This window comes from Durio zibethinus, chromosome 1 (assembly GCF_047325235.1).
Source record: "Durio zibethinus cultivar Kanyao isolate XHJ-2024 chromosome 1, ASM4732523v1, whole genome shotgun sequence".
Classification (NCBI taxonomy): Eukaryota; Viridiplantae; Streptophyta; class Magnoliopsida; order Malvales; family Malvaceae; genus Durio; species Durio zibethinus.
This window is the reverse complement of record NC_143162.1, coordinates 36,899,834-36,922,308: the sequence shown is the minus strand read 5'-3', so window position 1 is coordinate 36,922,308 and position 22,475 is coordinate 36,899,834. Positions and strand designations below refer to the sequence as shown.

The 22,475-nt window shown below is 33.7% G+C and overlaps 3 protein-coding genes and 1 pseudogene across 5 annotated transcripts; 3 read left to right on the top strand and 1 right to left on the bottom strand.

The window, feature by feature from the left end:
* The first annotated feature begins 1,517 nt into the window (after positions 1-1,517).
* LOC111310850 (dihydroflavonol 4-reductase-like) lies at positions 1,518-5,524 on the top strand (annotated as a pseudogene).
* A 2,843-nt stretch (positions 5,525-8,367) lies between these two features.
* LOC111312736 (bifunctional dihydroflavonol 4-reductase/flavanone 4-reductase) lies at positions 8,368-10,569 on the top strand. 2 transcript variants are annotated; one of them, XM_022913282.2, is made up of 6 exons: positions 8,368-8,575; positions 8,676-8,845; positions 9,216-9,410; positions 9,515-9,674; positions 9,758-9,950; positions 10,093-10,569. In XM_022913282.2, the coding sequence occupies exons 1-6, from the start codon at positions 8,458-8,460 to the stop codon at positions 10,313-10,315; spliced, it is 1,059 nt and encodes a 352-aa protein (XP_022769017.1). In that variant the 5' UTR covers positions 8,368-8,457; the 3' UTR covers positions 10,316-10,569. The 2 variants fall into 2 exon arrangements, with proteins under 2 accessions (XP_022769017.1, XP_089624682.1); XM_089768556.1 differs by lacking the exon at positions 10,093-10,569 and having other exon boundaries at positions 9,758-9,954.
* Positions 10,570-12,354: 1,785 nt separating this feature from the next.
* Positions 12,355-15,012, top strand: LOC111312735 (ornithine transcarbamylase, chloroplastic-like). The gene is made up of 5 exons (XM_022913281.2): positions 12,355-12,605; positions 13,099-13,433; positions 13,621-13,752; positions 13,856-14,131; positions 14,604-15,012. Exons 1-5 carry the CDS (start codon positions 12,407-12,409, stop codon positions 14,784-14,786), a joined length of 1,125 nt encoding a protein of 374 aa, XP_022769016.2. The 5' UTR covers positions 12,355-12,406; the 3' UTR covers positions 14,787-15,012.
* On the bottom strand, positions 14,935-20,847 carry LOC111312734 (auxilin-like protein 1). 2 transcript variants are annotated; one of them, XM_022913276.2, is made up of 8 exons: positions 20,064-20,847; positions 16,671-19,701; positions 16,490-16,571; positions 16,238-16,335; positions 16,041-16,106; positions 15,855-15,944; positions 15,385-15,561; positions 14,935-15,214 (listed from the first exon to the last, which is right to left on the bottom strand). In XM_022913276.2, the coding sequence occupies exons 1-8, from the start codon at positions 20,390-20,392 to the stop codon at positions 15,179-15,181; spliced, it is 3,909 nt and encodes a 1,302-aa protein (XP_022769011.2). In that variant the 5' UTR covers positions 20,393-20,847; the 3' UTR covers positions 14,935-15,178. The 2 variants fall into 2 exon arrangements, with proteins under 2 accessions (XP_022769011.2, XP_022769013.2); XM_022913278.2 differs by lacking the exon at positions 14,935-15,214 and having other exon boundaries at positions 15,540-15,676.
* Positions 20,848-22,475: the final 1,628 nt, after the last annotated feature.

Here is a 22,475-nt window from a genome sequence, read left to right as displayed (position 1 = left end):
AACTGAAAAAGAATGTGCAGTGAGAGGGGAATTGTGGCATTGAATTATTAAATATTTTGTTTTTGTTTTTTTTTTTTTTTGACTGAGTTCGAACGGCAAGACAAATGAGAAATTTCATCATGGCATCAGAAGGCGAGATTGTGTGTGTGGTATTAAATTAAACGTGTTTGAAATGACTCAAAATATGACTTTATAATGAAAGTGTAATCCACGGGCTATTAAAATCTAATATTCAGTGTGAACTTATTTTTATCAATAAAAATACTCAAAATCCATTCCCTAATTCCTCCACAACCCAATCGAAAACCCATTCTCCAGCTCCTCTGCAACCCAACTTGTCTCCACTTGCCAAGCACGTCACCAACGGCTCCATCACCATCCTTACACTGAATACAATACTCAAACCCACTACTTCTACTAAAACTAAAACCTACTGCAAAAAAAATAAAAGAAAAGAAAACACATTCTTTACCAAAATCCCCCCCCCCCCCCCATCATCGCACATCATTGCAATTACCACATAGCCCTCATCATTTCACCACTATCATCCCACACCACCAAATCTAAAAATCACCCTTTGCAACCCTTAAGCCGCAACCATTAGCCAACAGTTACAAAGACCACAAAGGAAAAAAAAAAAAAAACCAAACCCCCGTCTACCATCAATAAAAAAGTAAAAAAATACACACAAAAAAACACATGCCAAAAAAGAAACAGTAGTGCCAAAAGCAATAGGAACAACAAAAAAATAGTATCGAAAATGGAGGGAAAGTTTTGGGTTTTAGATGCTTTATGTTGTTTTAGGTATAGATTTTTGTTGAATAGGGGGCTTCGGCTTGGAAAAACATATATTAGAAGGAGAAGGTGTTTGGCCGATGGAAATAGAGGGTATTTTAAAGTTTAGGCCGCAACTTTGGTCCAGATTTGGATGGTTCGAAGCTATTTCGAGCAAAATCAAGTATGGATCTGAAACGAAGAGATTGAGAATAATATTTGGTGAAATTTTGGGGTTGAAAGGTGATCGACCGAGAGTGACCGACAATAATTATACAACGGCCAATATAGTGATAATGATCAAAATCAGGATAGGTTTTATTTTTAAAGAGAGACTTTCTATTTCTGTTAAAGAGAAAAATAAAAATGTAAAAAATTAAATAAAAAATTTTCTTTTATCTTTTATAGTAAAAAAAAAAATCACTCTAATTTAATGCGCATGTGCCACAATGTATTAACGGAATCTTAATTTGAATCAATTTTAAAATATTTAATTTTACATTGAATTAAATTAAAAAAATGTCCAAACATTAGATCCAAGCATTTTACCCAAAAAAAAAATTATAACAGTAGTAATTTGATAGTATTTTAATTTATTTTCTTTTATTAATGGAACAAACCACTTGAAAAAAATAAAACATTTACTAGAGCTATCAAAAACTAAAACACACTTGACTTTGTGGAAGGCAAAGTTAGGTGAAAAGGAAAGCTTCGATGATGCAATTCAAGGTTGTATTGGTGTATTTCATATTGCACCTATGGATTTTGAGTCCAAAGACCTTGAGGTATTAATATAATATAAAAAATTGTTCATTTACTTGCTTGGATTAAATGAAATTGTTCTAAACTGAGGCTTTTAGCTTCCAGGTTCTAACCCAAAGGTAAAGGCTAACATGAATTGTAACTTAAGTTAAGAACTAACGCAGACAATCAATTTTTATTTTGCTTTTTATGTTACATTATGAAAAAAATTTAAAACAAAAAACAATAGCACGTGATTTTAATTAAGTTGTTAATTTATATAAGGATCAATAAAACATAAAATTAATTGTTTTTTTATTTGTAGAATGAAGTTATAAAACCAACAATTAATGAAATGTTCAACATCATGAAAGCATGTGTCAAAACCAAAACTATTAGAAGGTTGGTGTTCACGTCATCTACTGGATAAATCGACGCTGCAGAACACCAAAAGCTCTCTTATGATGAAAACTGTTGGAATGATCTTGAATTTATCCAGGCCAAAAAAATTGACTGGTTGGGTTAGTAAATACTACTAGTTTTCCAAATTCTCGACGAGAACACAATCAAGGGAAAAAAAGTCTAATTCTAATAATTTTTCCTGATTGTATAGATGTATTTTATGTCCAAGACAATGGCAGTGCAAGCAGCCTGGAAGTTTGCCAAAGAAAACAACATCGATTTTGTCAGTATAATACCACCATTAGTGGTTGGTCCATTTATCAGGCAATCGATGCCGCCGAGCCTCATAACTGCACTTTCTCCAATCACTGGTACAGGCTTAAATTGATTATAAACTGAAATTTTTACCATAAAATTTCTGATGGAGCTGTGTTAATAATTCAGGGAATGAAGCTCATTACTCGGTCATAAAACAAGGCCAATTTGTTCATTTGGATGACTTGTGCAAACCTCATATCTTTCTGTTCGAGAATCTGAAAGCAGAAGGTCGCTACATTTGCGCCTCTCACCATGCTACTATCCTTGATATTGCCAAAATGCTTAGAGAAAACTACCCTAATATAATGTTCCTAGCAAGTAAGTTCCTACTAAAGATCTGGTAACTGTAATTTACCAGAATTTTGATTCATGGTCTAATGATACAATTGTGGTCAGGTTCAAAGATGTGGATGACAACCTGAAGAGTTTGGAATTCTCTTCAAAAAAAGCTCATGGACTTGGAATTTGAGTTTAAATACAACTAGACACCGGTTTTGTCCAGATCTACTATTTTAATAATAATAATATTTTTAATAAAAAAAATTATTAATAAACAAAACAAAAAAAACAAAAAAAGAAAACAAACAAAAGAAACAGAATAAAACAGAAATCAGGGAGTTGGTACGGCGTCGCTGTCGCCAGCCCCCGATCAACTACTCGACCAGCCACCCCACAGCCACCAACCAACTACCCTACAATCGTCTAAATCCCCCTAATTGAAGCCTTTAAAAATCTCCAGTCATTTCCCTTTCAAAAAAAAAAAAAAAAGAAGCTGGCTGGAATCCCCATTCAACCTTTCTAAAAAAATTATCTTTTCTGAAACCTCTCCCTCGAATCCCTCCTTTTCCGAAATCTCTCTCGAACGCATAGGAACCCGTTCACTTCATCCCTACCCAAAATACCCAAACAGAAACTATACCAACCGAAAAAAAAAAAAAACAAAAACAAAAACGAAAAAATAACAAAGTCCTCGTCGAATCGACGAGAAACCCAGCGCCAAAGAGATACCTGCAACAAGAAAAGCAAGGTTATTAGTTTGAGTATTTTATAAAATAAAAAATAAAAAAAGAGAAGAAGAACAGAAAACTTAGAACCCCGATCTACATCGATCGGGGTCATTTTCGGTGAAGAGGAAACCAGATCTAAAAATATTACGTCGAAAAGAACCTCCTGGTCACTTTTGAAATTTCCAACCTTTTGAAATTTCCAACCACCGCCGGCGACAATCCAAACGGCGGCTGGACAGAGCTATTCCCCAAAGCTTTCTCTCTTCCCCTTTCTCCCCGTTTTTTTTTTCTGAAACAAACAGAATGAGTTGAAAAAAAAATATGGGTCTTTTATAAAGGAACAAATAGCCAAAACGACGTCGTCTGGACCAGGGAGGATCCGCCCAACGACCCGCTGACCCATTTCCTCCAATAGCTCTGAGCCGGTTCAATCAAACTAGACCAAACCACTCTTCTGTCGGTTCTACTGAACCGCGAGCCGAACCGATCGTTGACCGGATCGTTGATCGATCCGGTTCAAGTAAATATATATATATATTTTTTGAATTTTCTAAATTTTTTTATATTATTATTTTTGTTATTTTAAATATATGATAAATTTATAAATTTGTTAAAATAAATGTTTAATTGTTTCAATAATAATAAAATTAAAAACAAATAATAATTAAAAATATATTAAAATGCTTTAAAAAAATAAATAATTTTTATTATTTTTCCTGCCTAGATGTTGGAAAGAATAAAAATATTTTTTTAAAGAAATAATTTCGCATAGATGTTGAGGAATTATTATTAATAAATTTTCATAAAAAATTAATATATAAAATTTTTAACGAGTTTTCAAAAATTATAAAAAATTGAACCTGCTCCGAAAGTCTGCCTAGATGATGGGGATTTTTAAAGATGTTCGTGTTTTACTTAAACCTTAAATACTAATTTTTAATTTTTAAAATTCCTTAAATCCAAACACCCAAAAATTCAAAATCCTTGAAATTTAAAGTCCTAAAAATCTTAAGGACACGTGTGAAAATTCTATTTGAAGCAATTTGTTCTCGAATGTTGCCTAGATGATGGGGTATTTAGGAAATTTTACTTCGTTAAGTCTTTTCTCATGAGTTCGTAATTCACATTAATAATAGGATTAATAAATAAATGTATAATAAAATTGTGATATTAAATATAAACAGTCGCATCTAAGCTCTGCCTAGATGTTGGAGAGTCGGAGTGGTCTCATTATAATTAAGAATCCAACTTTTAAATTGAATTTCATTATAAATGACATTCATTAGTATACATACGTTAGCATGTTATCATCGATAATCGATTGCAGTATTCTTTTTTTAATTTGCTGTTCGATGATAAAATATTTTATAGTAAAAAAAAGAAATAATACTTTAAATTTTTTTTAAATATTATAAAATAAATTAAAAATAACATTCCGAAAGAAATAATTATTGGTACTCTGCCTAGATGATGGAAAGTCACTAATAATTATTTTCTATAAAGATTGTTATTTCATTTTAAGGATTATTGTGTTAAATCTTAGGCGAAAAGAGTTATTTTAAATTCTGCTTAGATGATAAAGAATTTTAAGATAATTTTTTAACTTAAAGATTTTCTCAATATTCCTAAATAAAAATTTTAGCAAAAATATTTTTAAATGAAGGAAATTAATGTTAAATTTCAAATTAAAATCATTTTTATTCAATGTTGAAAATAACGCATAATTAAATAGTACCAATTTATGGGTGTTGTGGGGGTGCTAATCCTTCCCCACGCGTAACCGACTCTCGGACCCAACCTGATTTTTCATAAACCAAATTTATCTTTTTGATAAACTTTAAACTCGTTTTTATAATTTTATTGAAAAGATAAATTTTTGGGTGACTAATCACACCCTAACAAAAATTGATGATGACTTACCATTTTTTTATTTTCGTTTTCAAATTCATCGGACAGACACAAAATCGTTATCACACAGCTTGTTAGACATGTTTACAAGAGCTGTCGAAACATGCCGAGAGACGGGACCGCTTCCTGTTTCTAATGAGAAGAAGATCGACGAAATAAACTAAGAGATGAACCGTCAACAATGGATGCCATGTCTTCCATTTTCGAGTTGTGCAAAATAAAGATTTAAATGAGCCATTAGCCTTCTGTTATTGTAATTTAGGCAAACTTCTTAGAAATCGAGGACCCAATTAAGCTATGAGTATCAAGTTTAACGTGTTTCCATTTGTTGAAAAACATTAATCAAATTAAATGTTATTATGGGTTTCTACCCTTCAAATTTTAAACACCCTTATTTTCATATTCCACCAACAATACTGGTTTTGAAAAGGAGTGGTTGCAGTTACCCAAGAGTCAAAGGCGCCGCCGGAAGAAAAAAATGCGAAAGGAGAAAAGCCTAATGATTGACAGCTACCACTCCTACTAATGTTGCTTTTGGATTCCCATCTTGCCCGCGTGACGAGATTAAATCTCGATACGATAAAAATATGTTATAATTTATAGTGAAAATAAAATTTTATTTCAAATTTGAATTTAGAAATTTTATAAAAGAATGGGTGCTTTAGGTGAGCGTTGCTTTTGTAATATTTAAAGCTTCCTATTATTAAAAACATGGACTCAACATGATTTAAAATGGTTGATTTGCTCATTTAATAAATTAGTTGAAAAATATTGTTGAACCCAACTTATTTTATTGGACCTAATTTACTAGATTAATTAATTATTGATTTACAATTGCTTACGAGTGAAATTTACCTTGATTGGATTTTATTTACCACATTATCTTAATTAAGTAATTTTGTCCAAGTTTAGTGTCCATGTTTAATGGAAATTAAGCTATTCTAGAGCCGAATTCATGATTTCGTCTTCAAGTTTGACTAATATATTAGTAGTAATTAATTCAATTTATAATTGGTCAAAAAAATAAGTTATTGTACACATGATAATTTAGAGTTATTGGACCAACAATTTTGTGAATATATGCATAAATTGGACCCTATGTTAGTATTAAATGAGGCATGAATTAAGAAATTCCCTAAAGCTATATGTTTGACATTAAAATCAAGAAATGTTTGGAAACCTGTTAATTATATTGTTTTAAATATTATTGTTTGGCAAATGAACCAAAGATAATTTATAGCCTCATTCTAGCTACAATTAGGATAGCATTAACTATGAGGAAAAAGGAAAGAGAAAAATAAAAATAAAATAAAATAACAGAAGCACATTTAAATTTATGTAATTTGATCACGGAATAAATAGTTTTTCTACTATTACGAAATCAAAATACAATATGATCTTTTTCAATAGTTACCCTTCCGTGATTACCCAAACCAATAAAAAAATCCCTTTGTACAACCTCCCTCAATGGTCCACAAAAACGATTACCTAAACTCATTTGTGCATCTTCTGTTAATAATTTCACAAGAACAATTATCCAAATCTATCGCTACACTCTCTCTCAATAGTTAAATGAAAATGAAGGTTCAAAGACTTCTGAAGAGATGCGTGTATTTTTGAAGCCCTTCCATTCCCATTAAAACATTCTCCTAATTAATGATGTCACTCTCATTCCCTTCTCTCGTGTTTTCTTTTCATTTCCTTTTCCATTTTTTTCCCCTCGATCTAAATTCTAAGCAAAATTGTTAAGGGCATTTGATGCTAAAAAAAATATAATAAATTTTTTTCTTCTATGAAACTTTTAATAAACAATTAAAAATATTTTTATCATTTACGTTGACTTGATATATCAGATCGATTTAATATATTCAATATCATTTTAATTCGACATTATTTTTATTATCTCCTGATTATCTCATACAATTTACTTATAAATATAAAAATTCAAATACCATTAAAATAAGTTCATTCAACTCTTTTTTTTTAGTTCTTAATTTTTTTTTCAATCTCACTCTTTCTAATTTACACGTCAGAGTGCAAACGTAAAAAGACATAAAAGCCTCTAACCATACCTCTTTTCTCTTTTGTTTTTTCAGGAATAACCTCGAGGTGGAGTTCGACACAAATAAAAACCCTTTTAGCCATTGACACAAGCAAAATAAATGTGAGGTGAAGGAGACAGATAACAAACTTCTTAGAACGAGAAAGGGGGAAAAACGAGAAAAAGAGCTATATAAGGCAACATCGTAGTTACTCCCTAAATATTGGTAACAAGGAGACCTGAATGAACTTCATAAAAATTGTGATTATAAGTTTATGATTTAATTTTTACCCAAAAAAAAAAGAAGAAACGTTTAGTAATTTTGGATGTAAAACACATCACTCCTTCACCTACCAGTCAATCCTAATCTTATTTAAATGCATCATATTACTGTTGAGATAAAGTTTATATATAAATAAAAAATTTTATATCATTAAAATATTTAAATGAGATAATATATATATATATATATATATGGAGAATCAAAAAACTCAATAATTTAAATTTTTAGATTCAAAACGTGTCTAATATGTATATATAAACTCTTTGATATGTTATCATAATTTTAAATATGATTTATCTTTTTAATAATTGTCATGATCTTTTTATTAAAACTAATTATTACATATTATGACTTCATTCTTACACAAAAAAAAAAAAAAACTGTCCAGGTGATTTCATTCAAGACATTTTATTTGTAAATTGGTTAGGAGTGTCTTCAATACCTTTTTTTCACATTTGTTTGATGTATTTAGAATTTTACTCTCGTGTTATTACTCACAAAAATTGAATTTTAATTGACAAAGAAAAATATATATTTTTTACAAACTAAATTAATCTATGTGGGTTCGTTCGATAATTGAATTTTTTTGTGAGAATATTTGAAACAGAATAAGGTATATATGGTTTGTTTTAAGAAAAACAAATTAATTATGTGATAATGGCTACCAGTTATAATGGCTACCAGTTCCAACTAACCAAACACGTGAGAAATGGTCAGCTGACCACGTGAGTTTAGCTACATTGCTGGACTGAATTGTTAGATGGAGCTAAACATCAATGGCTCGAAATCAAATCATGAAAGGATCCATTTTCATTTCTCTTTCCTTCACTGTCAGTTTTACTACAGGCATCTCAAATCTTATATAAGCTACCAACGCCTGACTTTATTAGAGCGCACAATTGTTATCTTCTATTTGCGGTGAAAATTGGAGTTTTTTAAGCTAAAAACAAGTTTTAGTCCAATTCATCAATCTTTAGAAAGCCATGGGATCAGAATCTCAGACCGTTTGTGTTACCGGAGCATCTGGGTTTATTGGATCATGGCTCGTCATGAGGCTCCTGGAGAATGGTTATACGGTTCGAGCCACTGTCCGTGACCCTGGTTCGTTTCCTTCTTTACCAATATTTCGTGCATGTTGACTTCAATTTTTGACTTCAATCTGTTCAAGTTTGCTTTAATATTTTTGTTTTCCTGATAACAGATAATGCAAAGAAAGTGAAGCACTTGATTGAGCTGCCTAAAGCTGACTCCCACTTGACTTTGTGGAAGGCTGATTTATCTGAAGAGGGCAGCTTTGATGCAGCAATTCAAGGCTGCTCCGGAGTGTTTCATGTTGCTACTCCAATGGATTTTGAGTCTAAGGACCCTGAGGTGTTTTTTTTTTTTTTTTTTTTTTTTCTCTCTCTCTCTCTCTCTTTATCAGTTGCAAATTTACTAAATTTATCCTTGCTTTACCAACAAAAACTAGTTAATTTCCTAATCATTTCACAATTCACAGAAGATTACCATATGGAGTCTCTTGGTTTTTTTATTAATCAGAAGGAAAAACCAATAATTGGTAAAAACTGGAAACCTGAAGTTTAGTGCCCAAATTAAACGTCTATGGTACCAAATATGGGAAATATTTTGGCCCTTGTTAATTTTTATTGTAATAGGTCAAAGTTTTATACTGTAAATAGCAACCCAGTTTTCCAAATTGCTAAGATAATTTTATCAGACTGAGTACTTGTTTGGTTTGCAGAATGAAGTGATAAAGCCAACAATAAGTGGAGTATTGGACATCATGAAAGCATGCCTCGAAGCAAAAACAGTTCGAAAGTTGGTGTTCACATCATCAGCTGGAACTGTCAATGTTGAAGAACACCAAAAACCCGTTTATGATGAAAGCAACTGGAGTGATTTGGAATTTGTTTACGCCAAGAAAATGACTGGATGGGTTAGGAACAAGCCTAGTTTCTCATTTTTCATATCTTTTTCTTCAATTGTTCAAAGAAAAAAGAAAAAAGAAAAAACTTAACACCCTTTTTCTCTGGTTTCTAGATGTATTTTGTCTCCAAGACATTGGCTGAGCAAGCTGCCTGGAAATTTGCTAAGGAGAATAACTTGGATTTCATCACTATAATTCCTACTCTTGTCATTGGTCCATTTCTTATGCCATCAATGCCACCTAGCCTGATAACTGGCCTTTCACCGATCACCGGTACTTTCCCACCGCCATTGCTTTTCTTCTTTAAGATACTATAGCTACAGTTTAACATAAATTTTTCTGTGAACATAATCCAGGTAATGAAGCTCATTACTCCATCATTAGGCAAGGCCAGTTTGTTCACTTGGATGATCTGTGCATGGCTCACATATTCTTGTTCGAAAATCCTAAAGCAGAGGGCCGATACATTTGTTCCTCCCATGCTGCTACCATTGTTGAACTTGCCAAATTGCTGAGAGAAAAATACCCAAAGTACAATGTTCCTACTAAGTAAGCCCACTTTCAGCATTACAAAAACTTAGCATGAAATTTTTTGGTACTTTCCATGGATGAGGTTACAATATTTGGTTGGATGGCTAATTATTATATATATATATATATATATATATATATATATAAAATTGGTGTTCAGGTTCAAAGATGCGGATGAAAACTTGGAAAACGTAGTTTTCAGTTCCCAAAAGTTGCTGGACTTGGGTTTCCAGTTTAAATACAGTTTGGAGGACATGTTTACTGGAGCTGTCGACACATGCCGAGAAAAGGGATTAATTCCTGCTCCTGTTTCCATTGAGAAGGCAGTCAAAGGTACCACTCCTGCGTCTACTGAGAAGACAGTACTTAATGATACCAGTTAGAAGAAGTAAAAACATCTACCAAAGATATCATCATTGTCATGTTCATGGTTTTGGTAATGGTTGGGATTGAATGAAAATAAGGATTTTTCTAAAGAATTGTGAAGTTTGTTCTTGCTGATATTTTCAATGGGGGAGTGGACCAAATTATGTAAAATCAAGTTTATGAATGTGTCGATTTTGGAAGTGGTTGTTGTTATTGAATTATGATATTTATAATTTATTCCAAAAATTGGGCACATTTATTATGTTCCTATAACTTAAATGATATGCTAACATGTTTTGAATTTATTGAATTGGTAAGATTTAAATATTTCACTTGTAAAATTTAAATTCAAATTTTACTATCAGTAATTTTTTTTTATAAATAATTTGTAAATTTAATATAAATTTTCTTGAAACTTATGATATACCTATCTTGCGATAAAAGAGATTTACCCTCGTCTAAACTTAAAAATGATAACTTAACCTTAAAGCAAAGATTCAAGTTAAAATGAAAGCTAACCAATGATAAAACAACACCCTTTTATATCACCACCACAGAAAAAGCCATGCTCTACAAAGAAAATACAAGATTTTGAACATTTGTTTGGTGATTGGGAAAATTTTCTAGAAGAAAATTGATGTAATCAATCATGAAAATTTTCCCAAATTTTACTTCAACAATGGAGAGATACTACTTGTCCATTACAAGGTACAATATTATCTCAACGGTATTGAGACAGCTAAAGGTGTTGTTACTACTATTTCGTAAGAAATTTCAAGCAAAGAAAGGGCATAATTGAGTATATGTTTTAAATGGTGGCGATTTGACTTCCAGTGGCGACCAATGTCGGTGGCTAAAAGTTATGGATTATTGTTGATATATACTAAAGCCTAAAGGCTAAGGTTTTGTATTAAATGGGGATTTTTAGCTTTGATTTTTTAAAATTTTGATTATATTTCATAATTTAAAATATAATATGAATACAATATAAATATAAGATATAAAAAAATATAAATTAAAATTTTAATAATTATTATATTTAAGTTTAATAAAATAAAAAAATTTATATTTTTATGTTAATATAATTATAATAAGTAATTTATATGAAAGATGATACATATAAATAAATTTTAATATTTTATATAATATAAATATATAAATTATCAAATTTAGGTGAGATCACGATGGTACCTGACAGCATTGTAGGTGAAGAAAGTTGGGTGGTTGACCGTGGCTGTTTTGGAAGAAGAACGCAAAGCCGTGGCCAGTTGGTCATGGATTAATAAATGGCTGTTCATCTATAGTCTATTCTCAAACAATTAATTTGAAATAGGCAAGTGGTTGCTTTCTTTAATTGTTTCCACCAAAAACCATGTTGGATTACTAATTATTTTATGAAATTCATTGGATTTATATGATAGGGATAATTCAAACTTAGGTTTTGCTCCACGTAACTGTGACATTGATAGTTTAAGATTTTTAAGATTAAAATTGGTGGTGAAAATGTTTTTTTTTTTTTTTTTTATAATTTATATAAGTTTTAGCATTAAAAGAAGTTGTGCGTTTAAATTATTTCTTTGATATGGTTTTTTAAATTAATATTAATTGAGAAGATTTTTTGTATTTTAATATTTCTTTTGTCTCAAATTATTTAAGTGTTATCAATTTCATGAATTTAAAATAAAAGTTTCAACTTTAATATATTTAATATTAAAATTTATAATTTTTTTATTAAATTAAAGTTTTATGATTTTTAATATAAAAAATAAAAATAATTTTAAAACATATAAAAAAGTTTTAGATATAAAAAAAAGACAATTTTTAAACATTCTAAAAAATATATAAAAAATGAAAAATAATTTTGTAAAAAAATATTAATAACATATTCACTTGTGGCGCACTTGATAAATAAATAAATATTTATACACATGGAGAGCCTGGATTGGGCCAGGAAAAATCCATTCAAGGATTAGGCCCTTTAAGGCTCGGCCCATTAACTTGAGCAGTCCTTTGGGCCATTTCTACGAAAAGCCCTTATCATAAACCTTCTTAAGCCCCTACGAACTGGGTTTTCACTTTTTAGCTGTTCGTCTTTCCCACCAAAATCAATGGCGGCGATCTCTGGCCACTGCACATTCCGATCACAAAAGTTCCCTCTCTCTGCCACCGCCTCCTCCTCCCTCACTGGCGGAGCTCTCGTATCTTCCCGCATTTCCTTCGCTTCTCCTCTGCCAGTCAGCCGAACCCATATCTCTTGCCAGGCCTCCTCCGCCACTTCACCACCTTATTCCTCCGTCAATGGAAGAGGTTCCTTTTTTTTTGTTTTCGCCTTCAGTATTTTGGCCAATTTCTCTTTATTTGGATATTGCATGTGCGGTTTCTTACGATTTGATTATGAAGTTAATTTGATGATTGTGCTTGGAATTAGGGTTTGAATGTTGCTTTAATTATTGCGTAATAATAGAAATGTTCATTATATACATAAAAATTTCAGTTTTTGAATAATGTAGGGTTTATATGCTTCTTGATAAAGTTTCTGAAATTTTAGGTTTTTTTTTTTTTTTTTGCTTGATTGGTTAATATTGGTTCAAAGTTTATGGAAGTTTTGAATTTGTAGGTTTTTTACTTGACTGGTAAATATTGGTTCAAAGTTTATTCGTCATTGTTTAGAATATGGAATTAATCAATATTAAATGTATCTAAAGCTCCTGCAAAAGTTTTCTTCAAAATTTTGAATGGATAAATTGCTTAGCTTTACATAGTTTATTGTACTTTTCTTCATTTTTTTGTTATTTTACAGCAAAAGGGGAGATGAAGGATTTTTTGCATATTAGTGACTTTGATAAAGCCACTATAATGAAGATATTAGATAAGGCTGCAGAGGTCAAGGCACTGCTAAAATCAGGAGATAGGTCATTTGTTCCATTTAAGGGGAAGACTATGGCTATGATTTTTGCAAAGCCATCAATGAGGACGCGGGTTTCATTTGAGACTGGGTTTTTCTTGCTCGGAGGTCATGCTATATATTTGGGACCAGATGATATCCAGATGGGTAAACGTGAGGAAACTCGTTATGTTGCTCGTGTTTTATCTGGCTATAATGACATCATCATGGCGCGTGTCTTTGCTCATAAGGTATGATGGTATTTTTTTTTTCAAGTAATTATACTTAAGGGTGGTGTTTTTTGAATGCCTTATTGGGGAGCAGAGGATTGCTATAAAGTTCATACTTCATGTTTGATGCATCTTTTAGTGTGAAAATTTTTAATTTCTGTACAATTTTTTGCTTAAAGATGCAATTTGTTTATCTGTTATGTTGCAGGATATTCTTGACTTGGCTAAATTTGCTACTGTACCTGTAGTTAATGGTTTGACAGATTACAACCACCCTTGTCAAATAATGGCGGATGCACTCACAATTATAGAACACGTTGGCCAGTTGGAAGGAACCAAGGTGTCTTTCTAGCTATTTCAACTTGTTTGCTAGCTTCTATATTGTGGATCTAACATCTTCTTGTATGATTTAAACTGGGTTTTGTGTGAATGTAAAATTTTAGGTTGTCTATGTCGGAGATGGAAACAACATTGTGCACTCTTGGCTGTTGCTGGCTGCAGTTGTTCCCTTCCACTTTGTCTGTGCCTGCCCTAAAGGTTTTGAGCCTGATAAAAAGACTGTTGAGAAGGCACAGCAAGCTGGGATCAGTAAGATTGAGATTACAAATGATCCAAAGGAAGCAGTCAAAGATGCTGATGTTGTGTATACAGATGTGTGGGCTAGTATGGGGCAAAAGGAAGAGGCTGCTTATCGTCATCAAGTGTTTCAAGGATTTCAGGTGTGTTTTAGCCAGGATTCTTCTTTCACTGTATTGATATCAAGATAGAGTGATAGGGAAACTCTTTTAATTTATACTGCTATACCTGATTGATGCCAATATTGGGTTTGACTATGCTATCTCCAACTGCACATTCAAACTTCCCAGCCATAATATTTTATTCCAAAATTTATAATGAAAAATTCTCTGCCTGAATTATGATTGATTTCTTTGTGCAAAATTTAATTAGATTTATGTGTTATTAAATACAGTTTGCGTAGTGTTGACATGCTGCTTCTCATAGTCGATCATCTTTTTATCTATTGATATTTTAATTCTAAAGTGGAGCAACTTTCTGCATTGGAATCTGATGTGCTGTGTTACACATGTCATATCTAATCTCCATGCCATTATTTTGCTTCTTATCGAATTTCTTGTGTTGGTCACATCTCAATCATGTCTCTGTCCTGATTGATTTGCACAACCCATGCAGGTTGATGAAGCTCTTATGAAAATAGCAGGCCCCAAAGCTTATTTCATGCATTGTTTGCCTGCTGAAAGAGGAGTAGAAGTGACTGATGGTGTTGTTGAGGCTTCAAACTCGATCGTCTTCCCACAAGCAGAAAATCGCGTGCACGCACAGAATGCTATAATGCTACACCTACTTGGGGTATGATTGCGTGGCAATGCTTCAATGTTCAAATGAAAATCGATTACGGCGTGTTACTTCTGGAATTCCATTTTCAGCTCAGAAACAAACTCTAAACATTTGTGAGTTTAGCTTCTAGCTTTTTCAATGGGTGCAAGGGCATTGAAACTTAAAATATTAGTATTTCATGTGGCGATGATAATCCAATTTCAAATGCTGTACATTGCGAGTGTCAATATTCTGTTGCTAACAACTTTCTCTCTTGGGCACCCAAATATTGGCGCAGAAATTTGTTTGATTTACTACGATATGGAATTACAGCATGCATTTTAAGCCAGGCAAACGAGTAAAAAGAATGCCTACGACTTGCTTTCTTCGTGTACCACTGCCGTCACTGTAGCCTCCACGAAAGTGATTTTCTACCATTCTTCCGCACTAAATTTGTTCCAAGCCTCCTGGAGATTGCGCATATAAAGTTAATAGCAAATCACGATGTAATTGAATGGTATGATAGGAAAGTGTTAACAACTGAAATTTTAGATCTTTGTTTCTTGTTTCCCTCACTTTATGAAAGAAATAAATTCCGACCAAATCAATGAAAGAGGAGTAGGGGGGAGCAACAAACCTTTAGAAGATCAAAAACTTTCTCACAAGTGTACTTTTGCTGTATGCTTGCACCTCGTTGCTGCAACTTGTCAGGATGAACACAAAGAGTAGCTTTTCTGTATGCTTTTTTTACAGCTGCAGTGGCTATGATATCAGTAAGGGGTATCGGCTTCCAACCGCTATCTGGGCCAAGGATCTGCCAGCAACGCAAAGTTTCAGTTAAACCAAGATTTAATTCCATCTGACGACAATTGCCCACATAAGCGTCAAAGATGCAGTTCTTTCTACAAAACTTGCGTCTGAAAATATAACTGGTGTTAGAAGAAAATAAATTAGCAATTGGGAAGGAAACCCTCGGTCAATACAATCCAGAGAGCAGAGCCAGATGATCCATGCTTTACGCTGTCCTAAATGGTTAATGATATAATAGAAGCAGAATGATTCATATGAAGAGAAACTTATGAACATATGTAGAAAGCTGTCACGTACATATTGTAATGTGGATAGCAGTGCACGTAAATTTCCCTGCTTCCCACTTGACCACCTTTTGACTTCAGCGTCCAGAGTTTCTGCTATTCTCTGCAATATAAATTAGGATCCAAAACTGCTATAAAAGAACTGAAGCATTCCTAATTATTGTAAAAGATTTCTCATTTCATTTGAATGGATAATTACATTTCTTTCAGCTTGTTCTTTCTGAGCAAGAAGATCACGCTTGTTCTTCTCCGCAAGAGCTTTGGCCTGGAAACATCCAACCCCAAAGGTGAGCTTTTCACATTTCTGGAAATACTTGTTTTGACATCCTCAATAGGGGTTTGGGGGTGGGGAAAAGAAAAAAGGGAGAGTAGAGAGAAAGAGAGCGGAAGGCTTACTGCTCGTTCGGCCGTCCTTTGATGCCTTTCCAACCTAGCTTTGCGTCTTTGAGCCGATTCACCGGTAGCTCCATCCAGCCCCTCAGAAGAATTTGAAGCTTCATGAAGCAAAATAAAGATGATTCAAGATTTAAGAGTTTTTTTTTTTTTTTTTTTCTCTTTTGTGCCAAATAAGTAATCTAATTTTCATAAAAAGTTATGGCTTTTTTTTCTTCTTTTTTGCTTAGTCCGTGCAAGGGTATATTTAAATACCGGTATACCACGTGCCACTCTGATTTGAAGAATTAGGATATCTGGAAGTTGCAGGAGGACATGATCCTTTGTAACGTGAATCCTGTGAGAGATTCTATTAATCATTTTTTTGCCCTACCATTCAAAAACAAGCTGCAAGATTAACAGGGAAGAGAAATGCATGACAAAAAGAGACACTCACATAAGATTGGAAGCTCTGCTTTGCATCAGAGAACTTTTCAGTCTGGTTTCTGGATCCAAAGGAAGCCTTCTCGGATAATGCTTTTTCTAGGGCACGTTGCCGGGCCTCTGCAGTTGCTCTCTCTACTGCAGCACGTTCAGCTTTAAGTTTGGCTTCCACAAAATTCTTATCATTGGCCTCTGCGGAAGGCTTGGCTAACTCTCCTTGGGCTTCAGCCTTTACCTTACGCCGTGCCTCTATATTTGTTCTTCCAGCAGCAGCCCTTTCACGGGCTTCTACGAAGGCCCTTTCACGAGCTTCACGAATTGCTCTTTCAACAGCTATTCTCTCCTTTTCTTTTTCCCTTTCCCTCTCTTTTGCTTCATCTACTCTTCTTTGTTGTTCCTTCGCTAGATTAACTTCTTCCCGGGAAGCATTTTTGGTTTGCCTCTCTTCCGTCTTCGGGGATTCATGATGACTCTCCCCATTGTATTCTCTACTTTGGCTTGTTTCAATATCATGAGCTGTTTGTGTGGTTTCATGTTTCTCTCCAAACTTACATTTTAGCTGAGCATCAACCCACCTTCCCTCATAAGAGATTTCAGAGTTATGGTTATTCTCTTCCTGTTTCAACCCAAATTCAGTCTCCTTGACATCTTCTGATTCACAAGCCAGTTCTTCAACAAGCTTCTCCATTGTGCAGATTATTTCAGACTCTTCGGAATGCTGCTCATATTGGTTTTGCTCAAAAGTTATATCTGATGTATCAATATCTATATTGCTTCTGTCAAAATCAAATGCCTCTCTAGTATTTTCTGTTTGCTGCTCAATCTCATTGCATTTCAAGTTGCTTTCCGCCAAATCTGCCTTATCAAATGCCAGGTTTTCCTCCAAGTCATTAGTCACTTCAACTGCCTCTGAATCTCTTCTAGTTTCTTTACATTCACTATAAGCTTTACTTCCTTCTGCTATCCCTCCATTTTCTTCATTTACAAGTAACTGTGGAGTCATTTCGTAGCTGTCTTCATTAATAGAGGGTTCCATAGTTTCACCAAGGTTGTTGATTAGATTGTCATTGTTTGCATCATTAGCTGCTTTAAGATCTTCTGGACAGCAGTCCAGAGCATCTTCCCTTGCTTCTGTCATCTCAGCTTCCATTTGATCAGTCTGTTTTTGCATATCAGTTCTCACACTCTCAGGAGCCTCTTTTTGTCCATCCTCCTCTGCTTCCATCTGATAAGCATCTTCAAACAAGTCTTCATTCTCTTCAGCCTCCAAAAATTCCTCATTCCCCAATGAATCGCCATTTTCTTCAAGTCTCGTCTCCCCTTCCTCATAATCCAAACCATTATGTCCCAGATCAATAATTTCTGGTTTCTCAATTTTGTCTGGCAGCTGTTCATTGTCTTCTCTATCGCAAGCGTATTCTTTTTCTGATCCACAAGCCACTTTATGTTCCTCTTTCAGTTCTGATCTCTCAAAAGCATCTTCAGATATCTTCTCAAATTCTTTCTGCATAGAAACATCTTCTGTTAGCATCTCATTCTCATCCTTCTCAAAAATATCTTTTAAAGCAGAACCATTTTCTTCCTGTTTAAGCATATGCTTATGTTTCTCCTCCATATCTACCCATTCCTGAGCAACTGTTAGTCCCTCCAAATTGTCAATATCCTTTACTTCTTGAATTTCAACCTTTCTCTCATCTTCTGTCAGCTTCTCTGGATCTTTCAATTTCCTCTCACATGCTTCTAGTTCATTGCACACTTTCTCTTCAGTTTCTTCCCAATTCTCAGAAAATCTTAGTTTGGTTTCATCTTCTTTCTGATCATAAAACTCTACATCTGGCTTCAATTTGTGCAGATATTCTTCCTTATGGCATAACTCTTTTGATGCATCTAGTTTCCTCTGGTACTCCTGTTCAGGAGCATCCCCAACAACTTCTGATTTCTCACCATATTTTTCTGGTTTTTCGAAGATTTTCTTCTCTTCTCCTTCATATTCATTTAGAGCCTGCATTACATCCTTCTCTTTTTCTCCCTGTTTTGCTGCTTCCCTCTTTTCCACTTCTTCTTGCCTAAAATCAGCCTGTGATGATATGAAATTATTTGCACATATTGCTCCTGCAGCTTCTCTGGCAATGAAACTTTTCTCCCTATCTTCTGATTCAGCAGCCACTTGGCCAACTTTCATCACATTTTGCTTTCTTACTCCAACAGAAGTTTGCATAGTAGCATCTATCTTTTCACATATCTCCCGAGCATTATCTTGCTTGAAAGCATCTATACCCTTCTTTCTCTCCTCAGCTTTCGAATTACCATTACAGGTTGGTTTGACACGACCTATATGTCCTTTTCTTCTTTCCATCATTTCTTTTGCAACTTTTAACCTGGCTTGAGCCTCCTCTATTGCCTTCTTCACTGCAGCTGCAGAAGTAGCAGCAACTGAATTTGCATCCACTTCATCATCAAAGTAACGGGGAGACCAAACACCTTCATTACCATCTAAAGAATGACTCTTGGATACCCCAAACTTCGAAGAAACATGCTTGTTACCACCCATGTTATTCATCATGCTTGAAGCTCGTGTCATTTTGGGAGGAGGTGTTCTACGGCCAACATCATAAGACCCAAATAATACATCATTAAAATCAAATCCATTACTTCTAGATTCGCTATGCAATTCATCAACGCCTTTCGGGTTCTGTTTATTAACATCACTAGGTGGGACATTGGATGCCTGTTTCTTACAATGCATGCCTTCCATTATCCCCCCACCAAAATTGCTGGTCTCGTATGGCTCATTTACAACAGAGGGAACTGGCTTGTCTCTTGATGGAGTGATACTTTCATCAATTAAACATGTATAACCAGGTACAGCATGAAGCTGAGCGACATGTGTTGTTCCATTTGACCCATCTTTTATTCCAGGGCTGCTTTTGTTATATGACATTTTGAACTGCTTCACGCCATTACCTGATTCATGGGAGGTTTGATCATTCGACAAACTCCCCATAGGAATACTCGAAGGATACGAGAATGACCCTTCTGGTGTCCTACAAAATTCATTAACTCAGGCTCAATCTTTCACCATATGAAAGTTAAAAATATTTAGAGCTACTACTTTCTAATAAATTTAGCATTCATTGACAATGGGCAAGGTGTTAAACTAAGGTCAAAGAGCCAATACAGCCCTTCTCCATAATCAAAGCTCACGACAGACAGTTAAAACAAAAAGGGTGTGTTTTTTTTTTTTTTTGGAGAGCCATGAAAGGTTTTGCGTTTGCATAAAAATGGAAACTTTTTTCAACACCCAAACACGCCCTAAGACCTTATTTAACAAACTAACCATCTCAAATAAACAGAATAAATAGAAAATTGAAAGAAAAAGACTTTCTATAAAAAAAAAGAAACTTACTTTTTATCTCTTGTTGGTTTAGCAATGAATTCTTCATGAGAAACAGCAAAATCTAAGTCTCCAAAACCGCCAAAAATATTGGAATAATCAAGCTTCGAGCTCGAAACATCGACCGAGAACTTCCTCTCGTTCAGCTCAGGCACATCAAGAACCGGAATCGAAGAACCGGAACCGCCACTAAATATCTCGGCGTAATCTTCAACTCTCGATCCTACCTTCCTTTGACCACCACCAAAAATGCCGTCGTACATGTTTTTACCGTTGAAACTGTGACCATTACTAACTTTCTTAGAGAAAGCCGTAGCAGCCGAAGCTCTTTTGTATTCCATTGAAACGAAAAAAAAAAACCTTAGGGTTTGTTTTTCAGAGTTTTTTATTATAATCTTTTCTTATCCTTTGGTTTCTCTGCGGAGAATAAAAACGGTATGAATCTGCAGAGTACAAGACATGGAGAGAAGAAGATTGAAACGAGAAAATGAAAAGAGTTTGTTTTTTTGGACGAGAAAATGAGGAGAAGAAAAACATTAATAAAATGGGGTATATTTGTCAGCGTACGGTATGTTAAGGACATGGTTGAAAGAATGGAGGGAAAGATCAAAGATCAAACTGAAGTGACCGGCTACAGCCAGTGAGAGTAGTGTTGTTCGTGAGAGAGATGAGGTTGGCATTTGGGCGTCACTTTTTTCGATGATCAGATTCAGTTTTGTCTGTTGTCGTTTTACTAGAATGTCTTACTAGAATGTCTTCTTTCCAGGTTCCAACCTGTCACCAACGCCGACACGGTGGTCAATGTAGGGTAGTTGGGATATTTTGTGGTAAATGACAGGGATGGTTTTGGAAGTAGGACACTAGTTTTTGCGAAAATGGTTTAACGTTCCAATACAAAAACAGCTGGCGTGTGTTTGCCGGGAGATGGTGAAATTTAAAAATAAAAAAATCAAAAGCTATCTTTTTTTTTTATGTAATAATAAGATCAAAGAGATTCTCATATTTTTGTTTGATGGGTCCAATCATTACCTTTTTATAATTTCAAAGAAATAGCTTTAAATTTGAGGCATTTGGTATTAATGCAATTATTTGACAGTCCAACCCTCGTAATGAGAAAGATGGAATTCCTTTGCTTCACATGACAAAGGAGAGAGGGATGGAGCTGTTGGGGAAAAAAACTAGGGAGGATGCGAAAAAATAAAAAATAAAAATTGATTCGAAATTATAATATTTAATTTAATTTGAATTAATTTTAAACATTAAATATATGTATTAAATTTAGATTAAATTTTGATTCAAAAATTTAAATTTTTAAAAAAATTAAATCAAATTAAATTATATATATATTTAATTTGTATATATATTTTAAGTTTTATAAAATAAAAATAATAATTTTATATTAAAAATTATTTAAATATATTAAAATTTTATATTAAAATAAAAAATTAACATATTAATAAATTAAATTGATCTGAATCGATAAAATTTGATTTAATTAGATACAAATTGAATAAAAATTTAAATTCAAATCAAATTTTAAATTTTTATAATATTATATAATACTTAAAAAAATAAAATCAAATTCTATATTGTTATCGTCTTAGAAAAAACCCTTCGACCAAGGAATTATTGGGACCCTCCCCATTGGCCCCTGTCTCAGCCCCAGACCCCACCACGAGTCCATGACCAGGTTTGGTTGGATGAGTAGGTGAGTTTGCCATTCCAAGCTTGTTTGGTCATATGACAGCTTATTGTGACGACATTCTGGTAGACTCAAGTCAAAATATTTGGTGGCAGTAGTAGTAGTAACAGTAATAGTGGCGGTACATCTCTTTGAAATGATCTCCAGCTTTCACATTGCTGGCTTCAAATGAGTGAAATTACAACCGACATGTTGTGTGAAAGCTTATGAAAAATTTAGCTATCATTTCCAAGAAGATTATGGTTTATCAATCACCCCAAACGAATGTCCCCATTTGACAAGTAAAAAAGACAAGAGGTTAATGATTGTCACGTAGAATGAATTTTTCCCTGTTCTAATCATTTGAAATTGGTCCTGACCCACCGAATGATGGCGTCTCTTCTTTTCATAGCTTCTCTGCATTCTTTGTTCTTCCTGCCATAACCAAAATTAAAGTGGCTTTTAGAAAAGAACAAGATGAAGGAAAACACTGATTTGATTTTCCAGGAGCACTCCTTTCGTTAATGCTGAGATAGCACAGCACAGGCTTTTCTTCTATTATTAGTCAGTCTCAACTAACTTTCAAGTCATATTTCCACCCTGGTTGCATCGTCTGCTTACGTCTTTCTTGTGTGAGACATTCCACTGTTTACTCCAAAGGCGATTCAAAGATTTCGGTTAGCCCAAACGCAATCTTCAATGGACAAAATCTGGATCAAAATTCTGCCAGCTGATTTCTTCAA

What these genes read in the sequence shown, in the direction of transcription:
- LOC111312734 (XM_022913276.2), bottom strand. Translation starts at nt 20,392, where the DNA reads ATGGAATACAAAAGAGCTTCGGCTGCTACGGCTTTCTCTAAGAAAGTT. An exon ending in AAACCAACAAGAGATAAAAA is followed by an intron (nt 19,702 to 20,063) that starts GTAAGTTTCTTT and finishes TGAATTTTGTAG; the next exon opens with GACACCAGAAGGGTCATTCT. An exon ending in GAGTGGCACGTGGTATACCG is followed by an intron (nt 16,336 to 16,489) that starts GTATTTAAATAT and finishes TGCTTCATGAAG; the next exon opens with CTTCAAATTCTTCTGAGGGG.
- LOC111312735 (XM_022913281.2), top strand. Translation starts at nt 12,407, where the DNA reads ATGGCGGCGATCTCTGGCCACTGCACATTCCGATCACAAAAGTTCCCT. An exon ending in TTCCTCCGTCAATGGAAGAG is followed by an intron (nt 12,606 to 13,098) that starts GTTCCTTTTTTT and finishes GTTATTTTACAG; the next exon opens with CAAAAGGGGAGATGAAGGAT. An exon ending in CGCGTGTCTTTGCTCATAAG is followed by an intron (nt 13,434 to 13,620) that starts GTATGATGGTAT and finishes GTTATGTTGCAG; the next exon opens with GATATTCTTGACTTGGCTAA.
- LOC111312736 (XM_022913282.2), top strand. Translation starts at nt 8,458, where the DNA reads ATGGGATCAGAATCTCAGACCGTTTGTGTTACCGGAGCATCTGGGTTT. An exon ending in AGCCACTGTCCGTGACCCTG is followed by an intron (nt 8,576 to 8,675) that starts GTTCGTTTCCTT and finishes TCCTGATAACAG; the next exon opens with ATAATGCAAAGAAAGTGAAG. An exon ending in TTGAGTCTAAGGACCCTGAG is followed by an intron (nt 8,846 to 9,215) that starts GTGTTTTTTTTT and finishes TTTGGTTTGCAG; the next exon opens with AATGAAGTGATAAAGCCAAC.